The 18016-nt window shown below is 45.7% G+C and overlaps 2 protein-coding genes, 1 long non-coding RNA gene and 1 other non-coding gene across 4 annotated transcripts; 3 read left to right on the top strand and 1 right to left on the bottom strand.

Annotated features, from left to right (window-relative positions):
- The first annotated feature begins 204 nt into the window (after positions 1–204).
- On the top strand, positions 205–1765 carry LOC143334253 (C-reactive protein-like). Its single transcript, XM_076752946.1, has 3 exons — positions 205–374; positions 582–789; positions 1290–1765. Exons 1-3 carry the CDS (start codon positions 323–325, stop codon positions 1693–1695), a joined length of 666 nt encoding a protein of 221 aa, XP_076609061.1. The 5' UTR covers positions 205–322; the 3' UTR covers positions 1696–1765.
- A 442-nt stretch (positions 1766–2207) lies between these two features.
- Positions 2208–2279, bottom strand: trnat-cgu (transfer RNA threonine (anticodon CGU)). Its single transcript has one exon. It is a non-coding gene; the product is annotated as a tRNA-Thr (tRNA).
- Positions 2280–2797: 518 nt separating this feature from the next.
- Positions 2798–5694, top strand: LOC143333455 (uncharacterized). Its single transcript, XR_013078279.1, has 2 exons — positions 2798–2955; positions 3818–5694. It is a non-coding gene; the product is annotated as an uncharacterized LOC143333455 (long non-coding RNA).
- A 985-nt stretch (positions 5695–6679) lies between these two features.
- LOC143334650 (polycomb protein suz12-B-like) lies at positions 6680–16882 on the top strand. Its single transcript, XM_076753531.1, has 16 exons — positions 6680–7425; positions 8016–8062; positions 8194–8258; positions 10324–10392; positions 10550–10599; positions 10706–10791; positions 10925–11171; positions 11251–11353; positions 11455–11560; positions 11833–12007; positions 12098–12186; positions 12283–12426; positions 12840–12997; positions 13119–13317; positions 13530–13609; positions 14059–16882. The coding sequence occupies exons 1-16, from the start codon at positions 7254–7256 to the stop codon at positions 14498–14500; spliced, it is 2232 nt and encodes a 743-aa protein (XP_076609646.1). The 5' UTR covers positions 6680–7253; the 3' UTR covers positions 14501–16882.
- The last annotated feature ends 1134 nt before the right edge of the window (positions 16883–18016 follow it).

Here is an 18016-nt window from a genome sequence, read left to right as displayed (position 1 = left end):
CTGTACCTGGACTTTACACACTTTTTGTGTTTGCATTTGGTCAGTTTGTCAACCCACTGGACGTCGATATGATCCAATCTTGTCTAAACAGTCATTACATAAGGATGAGTAAAGGCTGACAGATGCTGTTTTTTGCGCATCAATGTGTTTCAAAGAGGAGGAGTTTGGAGATTCACAGCATAAAAACGTCCAGCTGAGGCTGTCTGTCTGCAGCAGGACCTCTGCAGTGGCACAGTATGAACACAGCTTCACTGCACTTCTACGTCTTTGTTTAACTTCTCATATAACACTGTGTTGTTTTCTGCAGGTTTGCTGAGACAAAATGAGACTGTCCGCCGTCCTTTCTGTCCTCGCCATCTTCGCGGCAGTGGCCGGTAACTATAAACCTTTGCTTTGTGTCTTTGCGTGCATGTGCAAAAGTATAAATCGAATACTTGGACATTTTTTGCTATCGACTGACTGAATACTTTTAAGTTAAGAGACATTTGAGAAATAGCTGTATTCTAATATATCCTAATATATAATGATATCCTGCTCTCTGCGGCTTATTTCCTCCACACCACCTGTGTCCTGTCCCTCAGGGTGTTTTGCCTTTAAGACCTTGGTGTTCCCGTCTGAGACCAGTAACAGTTATGTGGAGATGATCCCTCAGAAGCCTCTGAACCTCAGAGCTTTCACGCTGTGCATGCGAGTGGCCACAGAGCTGAGCGGCGAGCGTGAGGTCATCCTGTTCGCGTACCGGACCGGAGACTACGACGAGCTGAACGTGTGGCGTGAGCTGGATGGCAGGTAGACGCTCCGAGGGCCGCCGGCGGGGCGACGCTACTGAAAACAAACTCAACGAGAAATACTACTACTAATAACTACAGTATTCTGTGACTACTAATACTGCTATGACCACTGCTACTACGAACAATAGACTGCAACTACTAACAATACTACTACTATTATTGCTATTACCAACAACTGGCTACGAGTACCAGCAATACATATACTACAACCACTAATAACAATATCTTATATTCTACTAATACTAGTACAATTCTACTTCTACTAATGAGCCTCCTTCTTCTTCTGCTTCTACAGCCAAAACAAACAACACTGCTACTACAAGTGTTGATACTACTGCTATGAACAACAGACTACCTCTGCTACCAATATTACTACTACAAACAGTGTACTGCCACCAGACGCCACATTTCCTTTATCTTTTCACCTGCACCTGTATTTTTGCATTGTTGGACCCTCTGAGGCAGTTTGAAGGACTCATTTTGAACGTGTGTCTTTAGGTTGGCCTTCTACCTGAGTGGAGAAGGCGTTTACTTCCGAGTCCCTGAGCTCGGCGCCCTGCAGACCCACCTGTGTGTCACCTGGGATTCCAGATCAGGTGCGGCCGCCCTCTTTATGGATGGGAGGAAAAGCCTGACCAAGATTTACAAGAAGAATCACACCGTCCGCCCCGGAGGAAAGGTCATCCTCGGACAAGACCCGGATGTTTACCTGGGTGATTTTGACGCCAAGCAGAGTTTTATTGGAGAGATCGGTGATGTGAATCTGTGGGACTACGTCCTCTCGGACATCATGATCCAGGACATGTCCTCTGGGAAGAGAGTGCCAAGAGGAAACATTTTCGACTGGGAAACCACACAGCTTAAAATCAACGGGGAGGTGGACGTTCTTCATCAGGAGTTGTGATGCTCACGTGTGTCAACTCATTTCTAAGTCTGTTATCAGTTGAATAAAAACTTATGACAGCAAAGCCTGTTGTTGTGGTGGAATATTTCACATAATATTTTCACACAATATTTCACATGACGACTGCATCAGTGCTCACCTAACGCACACAAAGAGACCACCAAGGAGGGGGAAAAAATATTCACAATTTACTAGAGTGCAACTATCTCTAAAAACAATATTAAAATTATAATGTTAAGAACAATTAGCTTAATTAATTATACTTCAAAATAACGGATATTTGAACTGCAATCAGTACAGATTTTGCGACACCGTGTATTAATTGCTTTTATAATTACATCTCATGGAACGACACCAAACAACAGTGTACAGTACACAAAACCTGAGCAGCCAATGAAAACCTTGAACATATCTGTTGTTTTAACCATCTTATCATCTGTCATTGTTCACGCGACAATGCTGTCGATCAGGACATGCACGAAAAAGTACATGAAATCCACATCACAATTGACAGGCACGGACGGGGTTCGAACCCGCGATCTTCGGTTTACGAGACCGACGCCTTACCACTTGGCCACCGCGCCTGGCAATGTAAACGGGGAGCACTTTGATGATTTAATGTACGCTATGGTATCGCTCATGGATGTCATGTGCCGGGCTCCTGCGATCATTTCGATAGGGTCGCCTGTATGAGGGAATTTGAGCTCCAGACTCCATTCAAAATATGTGCTATTTTGATTCAGTAGCACATGGACTAACGTTAATCATTCACGAGTTTCCCTGTCATTCGAAAGCCCCATAAATTCTGCAAAATTCAATACAACCATAAGAACGATTCAGTAAACTTTTGTTTGCATTAATAACGTTTTGATTTTACTTGCAGAATCAACGTGCACCGTGTAACGTTAGCTGACGCGCACCTTGACAGAATTCTTCTGTGCAGCCGAATGTCCCAGAAGGTAGCCTTGGTGATGATAAGGTGTCCTGGGTCATGTTTTATCAACCATATTAGTTGTGGGTGTTGAAATCAAAAAAGGGGTTAAAAGTCGAAACGAAGTTTGGCGTACCAATGTCGCCATACAGTCGACGGAACACACCCGGAAGTAAGTGAAGTGGTTCTCGGAAGATGGGGATTCAACGTTTCTCTGAAACATGCTAACGTTAGCTCCAGGTGTCGTACGATGATGTGAAACTGTGAAACTGTGCACAGATGGTGCGGAGATTCAGTGGTACTTACTGAAGTCAGAAGTAGCTCATGCTGTAAGTAATACAGTGCTGGCGTGGCAGGAAGAAACAAGCCTGTGTGTTAGCTAAAGCGTTAGCTCGCTAGCAGAGGATCTCTTGTCTCACGTTATCTAAGTTTGTCTGTGTCTGTGTGAGATACGTTATTTTTCCGTGCTAGTGCTGCTGTTGCAAGTGTGCCGGTACATTATTGCTGCTACTGTATGTTAGTTTTAAATATTCAAGAGCATTGTAGCAAACCTTGTTACGCATGCGAAATGGCATTGATAAGCATGTAAGGTTAATAAAATCTGGCTGTCAGACACGTTTACATATTAGACAAAGCGTGAATTAAGACTTTTCTCACATCACTGAGAGCCTTTCTTCAATTCGGCATGTCAAATGATATCAGTATGTAAAGTTGAAATTTTATCTCAGGCCTTGTATTGATAGATTTCGATATTAATTGCCTCTGATGGAGGCTCAGGTTTGCTCTTTTGGACCAAGAAATAAACTTCTTCAATGTGTCCCAATTGCTGAAGCTTCTATTATACATATAATTCAAAAGTGATCATTTTGTAGGCCTATTGATATCCTGTCATTGTTTCACAAATGTTATGTTCTTCAAATTAATCCTTCCAGGAAAAGTCACACTTATAAAGGGACAACATGAGGTTTTGAAGGAGTTTTGTCCTATTGTTTTGGAAATGTGACAAATATACATATAAAAAATCATTTTCCAATCAGCCCACTGTTACATAAAGCAGGTAAACAAAGCATTACAGTAACTAACGGATATGGAAGTAGAACCACATGATTCTTTCAGTGTTTCTGAAGGTGTAAATCAAGCTTTGCTCTGCGCTTTGTTGAAATCTCGGTGTGTCTTGTGCTCTTGTTCCAGTTTTTGACGGAGGCTCTCTGATCCGCTGATCTGAGCCTCTCGGTCTGCTTCACCATGCCGCTGGTGGTGGACGCTGTGTGGGCGCTGTGGAGCATCGGAGCTGGCATCTATGACTACTTCCACACCAGCGCCATGGAGGAGAGGATCCACACGCTGGAAAACGTCCTGTCCATCCACCAGTTTGTGATCGCGGCCCTGTCGGCAGGCCTCATCCTGCTCATGACCTATATCCTATGGAGAAAACACTGAAACCCCCGTGGACCATAACCAAGACCCCACTCCATGTTGTTTTGACTCATGTTACCAGGGTAGTGTCCATCCTGAATGTTAGTCAGAGAGACGATTGGGATCATGTGGCTGCTCACACTTAAAAATCAGGCTTATTTAGTAACGATCAGAATGTCCCAGATGAGCTCAGGAGCACTGAAGGGCAACTAAGCCGAGCAGCCAAGCTCCACAAGGACTCCACCAACATGGGGTCTTTGAAAAGCCTTCAGGTTGTCTGTCTTATCGGTCCGTCTGTCTGTCTCTGTGCTTTAGATGCTAAACTGGCCTGAGAAATACTAAATCATAACAGCTTCTCAAGGCAACTTTGCACTTTGACTTTTTCTGCCAAGCTCGAAGGACCTGACCGTCAAGAAAACAATGATATCCAGTGACTGAAGCATCGTCCCGGTGCATGAAGAGGTACGACAACTTTCTCTGAAACGCCAGACGCTTTAGAATTTAAACCTGGATTTGTTACAGAAGTTAAGTCTGACTGTGGAAGCCATTTTTAACCCGTTATGATCAGAACATAATTACCTCGAGATCAGCTGTGTTTACACGTTCACCGTTTTAGATCTGTTCGTCGCAGTGCTCATTCATTTACTGACGTGATCGTCTCATCATCCTGACACAAACTTTATCGTCATTGTGACTTTCTTATCTCTGTCATGAGGAAACAAACGGTGCCGTGGTGTTGTCTTCTCTGTAACTTCTGCTCTGTTGTCTTCACAGATGCCTGAGAAACTCACTGTGGTTCGTCTGAGTGACTGTAAATAAGCCCGTTATCAGCAGATATTGATATTTTTAAGTCATCTGAACAGCATTAAAGTTAACTAACAAGATCAATAAGCTGTGATCTTGAGGCAGCAGGCTTAGAAAATTCTTAACAATGACAGATGTTTTAATAATTTGTTGCTTTCTTTTGAGGGGACCGTTTCCCACCAATGACTTCACTAAACCTTTCGGTGGTAAATAGGGTGTCATCTCTGATGGGTTTTAATGGGATGCAGGGGACATGCTGTGTTCCACCCTTTAAAGTTGGTGTCGGGTCACGTTGTTGCAGCAGAGCTTTGATGGGAATGTTTGGCTGTGATCAGTAAACTGGGCTGAATCCAGCACATCAGACTGGGTTCTAACTGGCAGAGTCAGTTTAAGGGCTGGAAGTGATCTTGTTGCACTGTTACAGTAAATATTCTAATCAGAGCAGAGATTTTAAAAACCACACATAAGTGATCGACCTGGAATAACAGGATAAGAAAACACTGGTAGGAAGTTTAAACACTGGGAGATGAATTCATCCGGAGTGTGGTTTCTTCATCTTTTCATGCTGAGGAGAAGGGACTGGGGATGTAGGATGGAGGTTACTTTATTTACTTAATGTACTCTAATGTGTTCTGGAAAGGAAGGCTGTGTGTGTTTGTGTTGAATTTGTCTAAGTTTACATTTTTATAACCGTTTCCAGTCTGTTGTCCAGGTGTTTGAAAGAAAAAGGTCCAATGATTGAATCACTGTCACTACTGTACCTGCTTACTGTACGTCACTGATAAACCACCGCCGTGGCTACTGCTAAAGGGAATATGTTGGAATAATAAATCATAATTTAAGTCCCAGCTCTGCTTTGTCATGCTTGTGTTTTAATTATTATGAAAAGAACATTCTTTGTGATCACAGACAGTATTTTACTGCTGAAGTCATTTTATTTACAGCAGCAGTCAAATGTTAGGATCATTTTCCATGTTCAGAGCTTTTTGAAATAAATCTATGAGCAAACATCAGCATCTCAATCTGAAATAATGTAGTCGTTCACTAACTCTTGTGGTCGTTTGTGCTTCCAACAGTTTGAGTTTTTATCGTGTGATGAAGTCTTCTACACTGCTCTGATGCTTCTGCATTTTCAAGACTATAAACTAATCAATCAATTAACCAGTGGCTATATGCACTTTGATTTTAACAGGCTGTATTTTCACTGATATTAAAGGTGATGATGTGTTGTCAGGGGAAAAAAAATCCAAAGAAAATCATAATATACACAATTTATCTGGCTCTTATTTAAAACTTTTTCCCTAAACAATATTGTAATCAGGGACTTAACTCGAGGTATATTAATTTAATTTTAATAACGTTTAATGTCTGTCCTTATTTAGACCTGGTTTGCTAAACTGCACGCGGCAAATGTTCCTGTCTGCGCCTCCTGCTTCCAATTCGTACAGTGAGACCAGTCTATATTTCCACCAATGAGAGCACAGGGTTTCACAAACAAGCACGATGATTGGGTAGACCTATTGGAAGGCGGGATCTTTCAACCCAACTCACAGTGGAGCCGAGGTGGAACCTTCAACCTACATTTTTGTCAAGTCGATAAAATTAGGCCAAAGTAGACGATATTCGTATGACTTTTGTCTTCAAAATAAAAGCATGCGATTGGTCAGAACGCTGCTTTCAGCTAGCTTGGGTTTGATATAATATGTGTTTCCATTAAGATGTATTTCTGATTTCTATATTAGCATTCGCATTGCACAAAAATTAAGTGAAACACATGTTTAACAATTGTGTAGTTTAATTGGAATTTATTTAGAAAATACTGACCGGATAATTGTGTTGTTATTTTTTGTGGCTTTCCAGTGCCGCTAACCCGACTTGCCGACCGGTGCAAGGCGGTATATAATGCGAATTTTGGTGAAATTTTGGCATGGAAACCTCTGAAAACGTGTGTCATCTCTGTGTTTAACAAGTTGTCGTTTTGCAGCAGCTTCCGAGATCTTAATTATTGAAGACTGAGTGCTGGACAATGCTAGCGAATTAGCCCGGGGTTATCGCTAGCTGGCTAAGGAAGTTAGCCAGTTAGCTAGCAAGCCGCGTCAGCTTGCCGGAGGCTGATATCTTGTTTCGCGCATTTCAAGGCTCTTCGCCGACCTCTGTAACTGTTAAACCGGCTCCTAAACGAAAGCATTAGATCCTGGCTTCACCGGTGTTAAATATAAAAGACCGAAACTTCCATACTCTGCCTTTAATCATGGACGGACCACAGTGTTTCTCCTAACCGGCCGGTTTTCTGCAAACGCTGCTCTTTTGTTTTGACAAAGGAAGAGGACCTGAGTTTCTTTCTTTTTTTTTTCTTACACCACCTCACATCTGGTGGTGGGACAGTTTCCGTGGCCATTTTTTGGCAATGGCTCCACAGAAGCAGAGCTCTTCAGGTGGAAGCCACCCCGTGGGTTTCGGTTCTGGAGGAAAAGCCAACGGGTCATACCAGTCTTCCTCCTCTGCCATGGCTGCAGCCAAGAAGCCCAACCTGCAACTCATCCAAGCCGACCACGAGTTGTTCCTGCAGGCCTTCGAAAGTGAGTTGCTGTTGTCACCAAGTTGCATGTTAATATATATCAGTGCTGGAGTTTAATTAAAAGTCAGAGGAGGCTTTGCGGGGGCCGTGTGAGCGGTGGTACATCTGACTCACTCCAGACTTACTGTCATGGACGATGATTGAACACTGAACACTTTGATTTTAGCCACAGTTCATTTTCAGTTAATGAACGTTACACGTGTTTCACAGCTGTTAGACTTCATTTGCATATTTTTGTCATGTAACTTGTTGTTTGCATCTTTAATTCAAGGTGAACTTACAGGATAAAATGAAAAGGTAACTGAACACAGACAGGCCAATAATCGATGATTTCTATATCAGTTTAGTTACGTGTTAATAGTCTCAATGCTGCAACAAATGATTGTTTATTAGTGACACTTTATGTAGTGTATGACATGAGGTTAAAGCAAAGCCCCTTGATGCCTTCAGTCAAAGACAGAAACATCAGGCAGATCCTGTTTAAGCAGAAGATATTTGGGATTTTTCTTAATGAAGGACTTGATTAACACATTAACACTCGTTAATGAGTAATAGATAAAGTGCTGATGATGTAAATGCATTTATTTGCAGAGCCAACCCAAATCTACAGGTTCCTCCGCACCAGGAACCTGATCGCTGTGAGTGTTGCTTTTCCTTGAAAATAGTCACATGATTAACTTGACCACCTGACATCAGAGGAGACGTTTTTCTACCTGCTGCCTCGCTGAAGTGTAGTTCTGACATGTTTCTTATGTCTTTCACCTTCCAGCCTATATTCTTGCACAGGACACTCACCTACATGTCCCACAGAAACTCAAGGAATAACGTCAAAAGGTAAAGAAGATGCATTCACAGGCTGCTGTGATGCAGGAAATCAGATCCTCCCTCAGAGAAACCTTTCAGATTTAGCGCATCTGGTGTCTGTCTGCGTCTTACTCCTTGTGTCTGCTTTGTTGAAACCTGGTGTTCAATAGCTTGTCTCTGACAAAGCAGGTCAAGTGTTATCTGCAGAGAAAGCTAACAACATGTCTGCCGCTGTAGGCGGGGGTTGACTGGATCAGTTAAAGCTGAGAAAGAGGGACGTTTTCAGTTGGGCTGCTTTGCATACAGACGCTGCAGACGGTACACATGTGGCTGCTTGTGGTTCAGTGCGCTGAAGCCGTGTCAGATAGGCAGAGCAGGGTGCTCCCACGTGGACGTTAGTGTCAAAGGTTATGCATTTTATTCCACGTTAAAAAGCTCAGGCTGCGTAATTGTGTCAAAAATGGCATCAATGACAGGTTTTTATCAGCTACTGTTCAGTTAACACCATGTAGGTGCAACAACTGACTGTTAATTAACATCTGTGGCAGTTTTTCTATCACTGTTTGTGTAATGACTTCTTCAGAAATGTGTAAGAATTGACAGAAAAGTAAAGGTGTTTAACAGAAACATGTTAACGTGCAAAAGAAAGAGAGAAACGGAGTAGTGTGTCGACGTGTTTGGACAGTGTTCATGTAATATTTGAAAGATCAGATCAACACGTCCAGTGAAAGACATTCAGAATATTCAGAGTTTTTCTTTAAAAGAACACTTGATGTGTTTAGTCTTTTCTCACAGTCCTGACGTGGACTTTCCCTCCTCTGACTGCTGCTCGTCCTCTTTGACGTGCACTAATCTTTGTTCTTTGCTTTGGACTCGGTCTGCGGCCGTTGGTTTGTGTGTTATTCCTGATTTGAAGCAGACTCAGTGAACCAGGTGACTCGTCTGCTCTCGGTTTCACTTTCTGCTGCGCTCGAGCTTCGGTCACATGAAACGCTGCTTGTGATTTGAGATGAAAAAGCTCCACACGGGGTTCACAAAGTATGACTAACTGGAAAACATGAAGTAAAGCGAGTGAAAGGCAGCAGATGGATTTCATTAAGGACTGAAAGCTGCTCGTGTTCTTTACTTATTGGTACACAGTCTTCTCTGGTGTTTTGAGCTGACCCTCTACCTGTGCTGGATCTGAGCTATCTGAGCTCTGCATGATGTTTTATGTATGTAACTATAAGCCAGGTAAAGTAAAGGGCACCCGGCCGGCATCATGTCCAGCAGCAGTAAAATAATGGCGTTCATGTTTGGGAGTAAGCTTCCTTGCAGGAGGCAGCAGCAGCTCTTTGCTTCAGCGCTGAGCTCGGCCTGACGGAGTGAAGGTGGTGTCCTGCAGTCTGCACGGCCTCACAGGTGTTTCCAGTTACTTTGGCTCATTAGACCTCTGCTCAGGTTGAAGTCCGACACAGCTATGAATTATGTGAGCTGACGAACTCTGCGTGAGCTCCAGACGTCCAGCGACACGCTGCTGATTCGAGCCAGGCGATGCGTTCCATTTAGCTTCAGCTCAGCACACCAGAGGGCTCGCTGCTCATGCTCGCCATGTGACGCGTAAACATCTCAAACTATCAGCTGATGGAGATTAAACATCAAACGTACAAATATTCAGCAGCAGAAAACATCAGAAATGCATGAAGTGGTGAAGAGCTGATGTAGAATGAAGCAGACTCAGCCTGCTGGAGGCTGCGTGTACACTACACACACTACACTGTACACTACACACTGCACACACACGATAAATATACTGTGTGTGTGCTGTGTGTACACTACACACTGCACACACACACGATAAATATACTGTGTGCGTCAGGAAACTGGTTCCCTCACAACAGTTCAAGCTGTGGTCTTCTGTAAAAGGAAAAGGAAAAGAAGCTGATTCGTCTCTGCATAGAAACTCCTTCCCTGTGTAACCAGCTGCTCTTCTGCCTGTGTTGTCTGTCAGTGTGTGTGTGTGTGTGTGGGGGGGGGGGGGGGGGGGGGGACGGCGGGGGGGGGGGGGACGGCGGCGGCGGTGTTGCTAACTTCTGCTGTTTGTCTGCATGTACAGGAAGAGCTCCAAGGTCGACAATCTGTTGTTCAAAGTGGAAAAGACGCGAGGCGAGCAGGAGACTCACAGGTAAACACAGAGGAGGAAGCTTGAAGGTGTCCTTTCCTCACTGAACAGCAGCACATTTTATTTATTTATTCTATTTTTATAAGAAGAATGTGAATGAAAGCACTTCACGGCGTTGATGCAAACATGTTTAGGATTCAAAGGTGTTTCTTTTCCACAGCTTGGCTTCCAATCTGCAGCTCACCTTCACCGGCTTCTTTCATAAAGCTGGTAAGTTTGTCCCTCTCAGCCGCCGTCCTTCAGCTTTTTCACGTACGTGTTGTCCTCCCACTGATGCCAGATGTCTTTTGTCCTGTTGGTGTTGTGGTGTCCTCAGGGAAGCCGTCTCAGGACAGCGAGAACGAGCAGAACTCTGTGTCTCTGGAGGTGCTGCTGGTCAAAGTGTGTCACAAGAAGAGGAAGGTGTGTGTCTTCATCATGTGGTTTCTCATCGCTGCTGCTGTGAACATTTTTGATGACTCTGATCTTTTAAAACAGAGGCTTCCTCTGCTTGTCTGCATTCAAATACGTCTGAAACGTCTTTCGTCCTGTCCAGGACGTGAGCTGTCCGGTGAAGCAGGTCCCCACAGGGAAGAAGCAGGTTCCTCTGAACCCAGAAACGGGTGCTGGAGTCCAGGCCAAGCCGGGCTGCGTCCCCTCCCTGCTGGTCCCCAGCAGCGAGTTTGAGCCCAGCAACTCTCACATGGTCAAGTCTTACTCGCTGCTCTTCAGAGTATCGAGGCCCGGATGCCCCCGAAAGCAGCTCAACGGCCTGGCCAACGGCGAGAATCACCACAGCAGAGGTGATTCAGAACGCACGCGACTTTATTTCAACATGAGCAGCAATCACACGGGCTTCATGTCGACATGTGTCTGTTTCAGATTTTACAGAGGAAATGGTCAACAGGAAGAGGAGGGGCTCCTCTCTCAGGGAGGAGGGAGAGACCACGTTCGTGGCTCAGATGACCGTCTTTGATAAAAACAGGTGAAGCTCACAGTCCGACACACAAACCGTCGCGGGAAAACGTGTTGTTACGATCTGTGTGTCGCACAATCAGCCAGTGAGAGACGTGTTGTTGTGTGCAGACGTCTGCAGCTGTTAGATGGAGAGTACGAGGTGTCTATGCAAGAGATGGAGGAGTGTCCCATCAGCAAGAAGAGGGCCACCTGGGAGACCATCCTGGACGGAAAGGTTATTAAACTGCTGTAATGTGAATATATGAACACATACAGACCTGCTTTAATGTGATTGGATGAGCTGTGATGTAGTGTTTTTTCCGTCACTGTCGTCTCATCCACCTCCGCCCTCTGTGTCCTCTGTCAGCCCGCTGTCAGGTGAGGGTGGTGACGTCATAAAACAAAAGTCTTTTGGCTGTGGGACAGCAGACGTGATGCTCCGGCACAGTTTTGGGATGAAAAATAAGCATCCAGTTATTCATCATGAGCTTTCTGCTCCTTTTGTAGTGTTTGCCTCCGTTTGAGAGCTTCTCTCAGGGTCCCACCCTGCAGTTCACCTTGCGCTGGACCACCGACTCCTCTGATCGCTCCACCGCCCCTGTGGCCAAACCTCTGGCCACCCGCAACTCTGAGACCAATCAGGACCCCCGACCCAGCACCCTGAGAGCCCCACACGCTCTGGGTGAGCAGCACGAAGAGTTATGAGAGCTGACTTTGATTATTGAGGCCGAGGTGAGACTGAGTGATGGCGTGTTTCTCCTCTGTGCTGCAGCTGTGAAAGAGTCCGTAAACGCTGACGTGCAAACCAGAAGAGAGCAAATCTCAGCTGAGCCCCGACAGAAACTACGCATCTTCTACCAGGTGAGTCTCACCTCGTGCTGCGTCTGCACGCCGTCCCGAGCTATCTGTTAGCTTGTTCTGTCTCACTTCCGTCTGTCTCACGCTGGCCGTCTGTAGTTCCAGTACAACAACAACACGCGGCAGCAGACGGAGGCCAGAGACGACCTCCACTGTCCCTGGTGCACCCTCAACTGCAGGAAGCTCTACAGTCTGCTCAAACACCTCAAGCTGTCTCACTCCCGCTTCATCTTCAACTACGTGGTGAGACGACTCACGCCGTGTGTCCACAGAGACGCTTGGAACTTAAAAACATCCTGATTAAAAGAGTCAGATTTCAGGTTAATGCATCATCAGAACCAGAAGCTACAAACAGAAGCGATTTAAAAGATGTTTCCTGTGTAAAACTGCATCTATTCAAATTAAACGGCTTTAAATCGAGGCGTTTTTTACATTTAGGTGATTCTTTAGCTGAGGAGAATGTTGTTTGAAGGCTTTTCTTTGACTCATTATGTTTAATTGTCTTGACTGGTGCTTTCTTTGCCCCCACAGACACATTTTCTTATGATTTTGTCGACTATAAACACTATGTTCAGTGTTAGAAGTCTGGGTTCGTCTGTATTTATCTTTCAGACGTCGTTTCTGTCGGTTTGATGTGACTTCCTGATCCTTTTCAGCCCCATCCTAAAGGAGCAAAGATCGAGGTCTCCATCAACGACAGTTATGATGGCTCGTATGCAGGGAACCCGCAGGACATCCACAGCCAGCCGGGCTTCGCCTTCAGCAGGAACGGCCCCGTCAAGAGGACCGCCGTCACCCACGTCCTCACCTGCAGGTGCTGCTGATGTCTGACAGACATGTTCTTAGCTCAGCGTTAAGAGTGTCAGCGAGTCCTGAGGACGTTCTGCACGTCAGGTCTTCAAACACGAGTATTTGTCGTCCCTCTTTCTGTCCAGACCCAAGAGGACGAAGGCCAGTCTGTCGGAGTTTCTGGAGTCGGAGGACGGCGACCGGGAGCAGCAGAGGACTCACATCAGCGGACACAACCGCCTTTACTTCCACAGCGACAGCTGCGTGCCGCTGCGGCCTCAGGAAATGGAAGTGGACAGCGAGGACGAGAGGGACCCGGACTGGCTCAAAGAGAAGACGGCCAAGGTTAGTCAAAAGAGTCAAATGAAAGTAACCCTGACGAGGTCACAGTGATGTCATCGGGTTATCTCAGCTTTCAGTCCTGAGCGTGTTCATGCAGCTGATGACTCCAGCAGCTGTTTCTGCCTTCTTGTTGCTTAAGTTTACTTCAGACACTTAGACTGTGCGTCAGCGTGACGACAGAGGTCGGTTTAAAGTCTGCTCCGCTCTCACTGCAGCAAATCGAGGAGTTCACCGACGTCAACGAGGGCGAGAAGGAGATCATGAAGCTGTGGAACCTCCACGTCATGAAGCACGGGTGTGTATGAAGGAAGGCTGCAGTTCACTGCTCAGCTGTGGACTTCACATCCAAGTAAATACAGACTGACACGAGTCAAAGTGACCAATGTCTTCATGTCACTGAGTGTCTTCATCGTCCGTTTGCTCGAGTCGATCTGCAGGTGATCAAAAAACTAAACTTTATTAAAAACAGCAGCACTGATCAGCAAATCGCAGCACACGTTGTCTCTGACAGAGAAGGAAAATCAGGAACATCGTGTGTCAGACACGTTTGATTTCGACCCCTAAATCAAACGTGTCTGACACACCGAGTTAGCAGCAGCAGAGATGATCACACACTCAGTGATGTGTCCTGTCTCTCTCTCACACACTCACACACACACACACACACACGTGATATCTCATGTAGAAGCTGATTCATGCTTTTGAAAAACCGTCTTGTATTCATCACATATTCTGTCCGTCCAGCTTCATCGCGGACAACCAGATGAACGAGGCCTGCCTGCTGTTCGCCGAGCACAACGGCGCTCACATCGTCAAACACAACCTGTTCCGCAACTTCCTGCTGCACCTGATCAGCATGCACGACTTCAACCTGGTCAGCACGCTGACCATCGACCGGGCCATGGCCCGACTGCGCCTCATGCAGGGCCAGGCCCGTCAGAGGGACGGAGACCGGGAGGAGGAGGAGGACGAGGAAGAGGAGGACTGGGAGACGGCCGTGGAGTCCCAGCCTGAGCCGGATCCAGATCCGGATCCTGATCCGTCGGAGTATAAACCTTGTAGCGATGAGACCGGCAACGGCTACCTGGAGAACGGCGGCCAGCGGCAGGAGGCGGGCGGAGGAGCCGTGACTGACAGGTCGAGCAGCAAGCAGCAAGTCTGCGGCGCTGCTTTGGTTTCAGACTGACTGTCCATCAGAGAGACTCAGAGAGGCCGGAAGACGAGGCCTCGGACCAGAATCTACGAAAAGGCGACAGGTCTCAACACACACACACACACACACACACACGGGTTACTGCAGGGATGCTGCGTTCAAGAGCACGTTACACCAGAAACACTGAGTTTGTTCATCACACGTTTACTGGAAGAGACGCTTCAGAGGCGTTTTCTTCATGAAAAGAGAGTTTGAAGTGAAGAATCGTTTGATTTGTCATGTGACCTGATCCCACATCACATCACAGCCAGCAGGTTGATGGATGACTAACTGACGTCATGGAGAGAACAAAGCTGGTGTCGTTCTCTGCTTTTCTTATTGTCTGAAACCTGAAAAGACTAAAAGCTTACGTGTTCCTGACTTCCTGTCTGTGCTCTCAGCTCCAAGCCCATTGGTTCCCACTGAAGGTGTTCATCTTTAAAAACAGGAATTCATCTTTTCCTGAAGCAGCTGCTCAAACAGGAGGAAACAGGAAGTGCATTGACTGGGGACTATTTTCTGCGGGGGATGAATCCACGTGTGCTGCTGCAGTGAGTGGCTCAGAGATGTGTTTTTAATGGTTTTTGGATGAAAGTGGAGCTCCACAGCACAGAGGGAGGAGGTGTTTCAGGCTCAACAATAAGAAAAATGGAGTTTCTCACCAGTTTTCTTCTCACTGGGGGGCTCAGATTTGGGAAGTTTGAAATCTGTTTTCTTGTTTTGTGCAGACGTTTTGAAGAAACACATCATATTTGGCTGCTTGACTCGTCTCTTTGTCTCTTTTCTGTCTGAGCTCGACGTCTTGACCCTGCAGACTCTGATCCTGAGCCGCTCGCTCACGTTCAGTCTGTGCTTCGTCGTCCAGAACAAACTGGGCTCGTTTCCTTTGTCTTCCTCGCTGTGAAGGACCAATCGGTGAGCTTCCAGCCGCTCTCTGCTCCACCAAAGGTTTTGTTTACACACGTTGGTGTTACTGTCGTGGGTCACAGGTCAAGTGTCAGGTGATCGGACTGTGGTCTCTGTTCAGGATCAGGTCTGATGAGGTCTGGACTGAGCAGGTGGTCTGATCGTCAGTGCAGGCTCATATTTATTCTCTTCAAACACAAACCCGCTCACACTGCGATCAGATCCTGGATCAGACTCCGGTTTGAGGGCTCGTCTGGTCTCTGTTTACACACAAAGAGGAATCAGGAGGATTCACCTGGGACACTAGTGTGCCCTCTCACACACACACACACACACACACACACACACACACACACACTTCCAGTGCAGTTTCTACTGCTGGTGCTACGTCTCTTTATCCCTCACAAACACTCGCTGGTCATTTAAACTCGATGTCCTGGTGCTTTTTAAACCGACCTTTCCTCCGCTGACCGTTACCTGCTTCATGCTCCGCCTCTTTGAGCTCCACACTCACAGGCTGAACTTGTGTGCTCTCACATCAGGCCTCTGGAAACTGGTGATCCGTTTGTGCTTAATTTATCGTCTGATTGATTGATTGACAAAATAAGAATGAATGAAAACGAGTAGATGGGTCCACTGATCAGCCTGAACTCAGGTGGGATTGTTTTGGTTGCTGCACCTGCTGTTCTGTCATAAGACTCTGAGATGATGTGTCATAAATCAGCTTTGGGACTCGAGTGTTTGGACACCTGAAGGAGGTTTTTTTACTTTCAGTTTACAGACCAAAGTGGATGAATTTACTGCAGGTTTCTCGCCTCCTGTGAAAACTAGATTGCTGCAGTCGTGCTAACCCACCCACAGACTCTGCGGTATGAGTCAGTTTTAGTGCCAACAGCACAGTTTCCTTTATAATGTCATGTTTTTACCGTCGTCAAAAATCTCCTGCTCTTTGGATCTTGCACTTGGCCGTGTTGTGATTTTGATCATGTTTTGATTGGCTGTTCAGACTCTGGCTGCTCCTCTGAACATCTGACCTGACGTCAAGTTTCAGTGAGACGATGTGCAGACGCGTCGTTTTTCAGGCTTCTGCTCCGTGTTGAACCGCCTGCGTGCAGCCGTGAGGACTGGCGTCGATGCTCCGGTGCAGGAACGTGTTTGATGGGAATAGCTGATTTGTTTGTCGCCCTGCCTTTAAAAGCTTTACATGAGTCCAAGTGTGATGGTGACGGGTCCAGCTGGCACACACGTGGTTTGGTGTGGACGTTCAGAGCTGTGTGTTGTGATGGAGCTCACGGCAGGTTTTCTTCTTCTTTTATTCATTCATGAGACCAGCAGCATTTTGCACACGATGGGAGGAGCCATGTCAAGAAAACAAGACTTTTCTTCAACCGTTTATGTAAAACCAGCTTGACGTTGTGAACTTTTAAGTTGAGTCAAAGTGTTTTTTTATTAAAAGAACAATTTTGTACTATCACAGACCACGTGGTCCGTTTCTTTCACAAGCATGAGGTTTTATCACATGTACACCAAGAGGAAATATCACAGCTTCATCCTAAAGTTTGTTGAGTGTCTAAACTGGACGTGCTGTCATTCTGTCTGCCTTGAGCCTGTTGATTGTACTGAGTTCATAACAATGAGTTCACCGCCACCCAGTGGTCAGAGCGTGTAACTACACACCTCTGTGACGAAGATAAGACTTCATTGCGGGGAAATTCAGATCTATTTTGATATGTAAATATTTCTTTTTAACTTTAAGAAAGTAATCAGTTTCAAAAGATTTACTTTCAAGAGCATATTCACTTACAGTATCACCCAAAACACCGAATACTAACTTTAGAAAATCAACATTTGGCAAAGAAAAAGAAAAAAAATACCCGACGTCAGGACAATGCAAACATAACATACCAGCACTTCAAAACACACTGACTGACCTGGGGGGGTTCCAGAGAGCAGGTTATGTGAAAACTCAGAGAACGTTAAGCCTGAGATGAGGGAAACTCTGAGTATTCCGTCAGTCAGTCACCATGGTAACAGACTCTGAACATCACCTGCTCGCTGACAGGTTCACCCTGAGTTTCTACCTGTCTCCTCCCACGTGAAGAAAGCTGTCAGACATCGATTGACATTCACTCCCAATCCGATTGATATCGAAGCCCAACTGATTGGAAATGCTTTACGTCGCGCGAGAATCTTCAAACCCAGATTAGATTTCCTGTCGTTTAATATCTGTTCGAACGCTGCCGCTTTTCATCAAACGGTATGATTTATTAGGATTAGTAATATAGTTCAACCATTAACTTATTTCACCCTAAGCCTATTTTATATAGTTTTATATCTAAGAAGTTTTACATATAAGTTTTATTTTTTTAAAAGACACAAGTATAGTAGTACAAGTATGTAGTATACTTGCATCTGATGTAGGCCCTCGTGTCCTGGGGGTGACAGGCTCAGGTGAGCCTCCCCCGGGGACGCCTTCACCGTCGGTCACGGTCTTGGCTGAGGGCCAGCTCCTCCGCCTGTCAGAGCCTGCCTGCTTTCTGTTGGCTGAGCAGAACTCAGATGTTAATCTCTTTTAAATCAGTATTTTATTGAGTGTTCATGTAC

This window comes from Chaetodon auriga, chromosome 16 (genome assembly GCF_051107435.1).
Source record: "Chaetodon auriga isolate fChaAug3 chromosome 16, fChaAug3.hap1, whole genome shotgun sequence".
Classification (NCBI taxonomy): domain Eukaryota; kingdom Metazoa; phylum Chordata; class Actinopteri; order Chaetodontiformes; family Chaetodontidae; genus Chaetodon; species Chaetodon auriga.
Note: the sequence above shows the minus strand (reverse complement) of the source record. Positions and strands in the feature narration are given on the sequence as shown.

Coding starts and splice junctions, on each gene's coding strand:
- LOC143334253 (XM_076752946.1), top strand. CDS start 323: ATGAGACTGTCCGCCGTCCTTTCTGTCCTCGCCATCTTCGCGGCAGTG. Junction 375..581: donor CATCTTCGCGGCAGTGGCCG/GTAACTATAAAC, acceptor CCTGTCCCTCAG/GGTGTTTTGCCTTTAAGACC. Junction 790..1,289: donor TGGCGTGAGCTGGATGGCAG/GTAGACGCTCCG, acceptor GTGTGTCTTTAG/GTTGGCCTTCTACCTGAGTG.
- LOC143334650 (XM_076753531.1), top strand. CDS start 7,254: ATGGCTCCACAGAAGCAGAGCTCTTCAGGTGGAAGCCACCCCGTGGGT. Junction 11,561..11,832: donor AGACCATCCTGGACGGAAAG/GTTATTAAACTG, acceptor CTCCTTTTGTAG/TGTTTGCCTCCGTTTGAGAG. Junction 12,427..12,839: donor GCTTCATCTTCAACTACGTG/GTGAGACGACTC, acceptor GATCCTTTTCAG/CCCCATCCTAAAGGAGCAAA.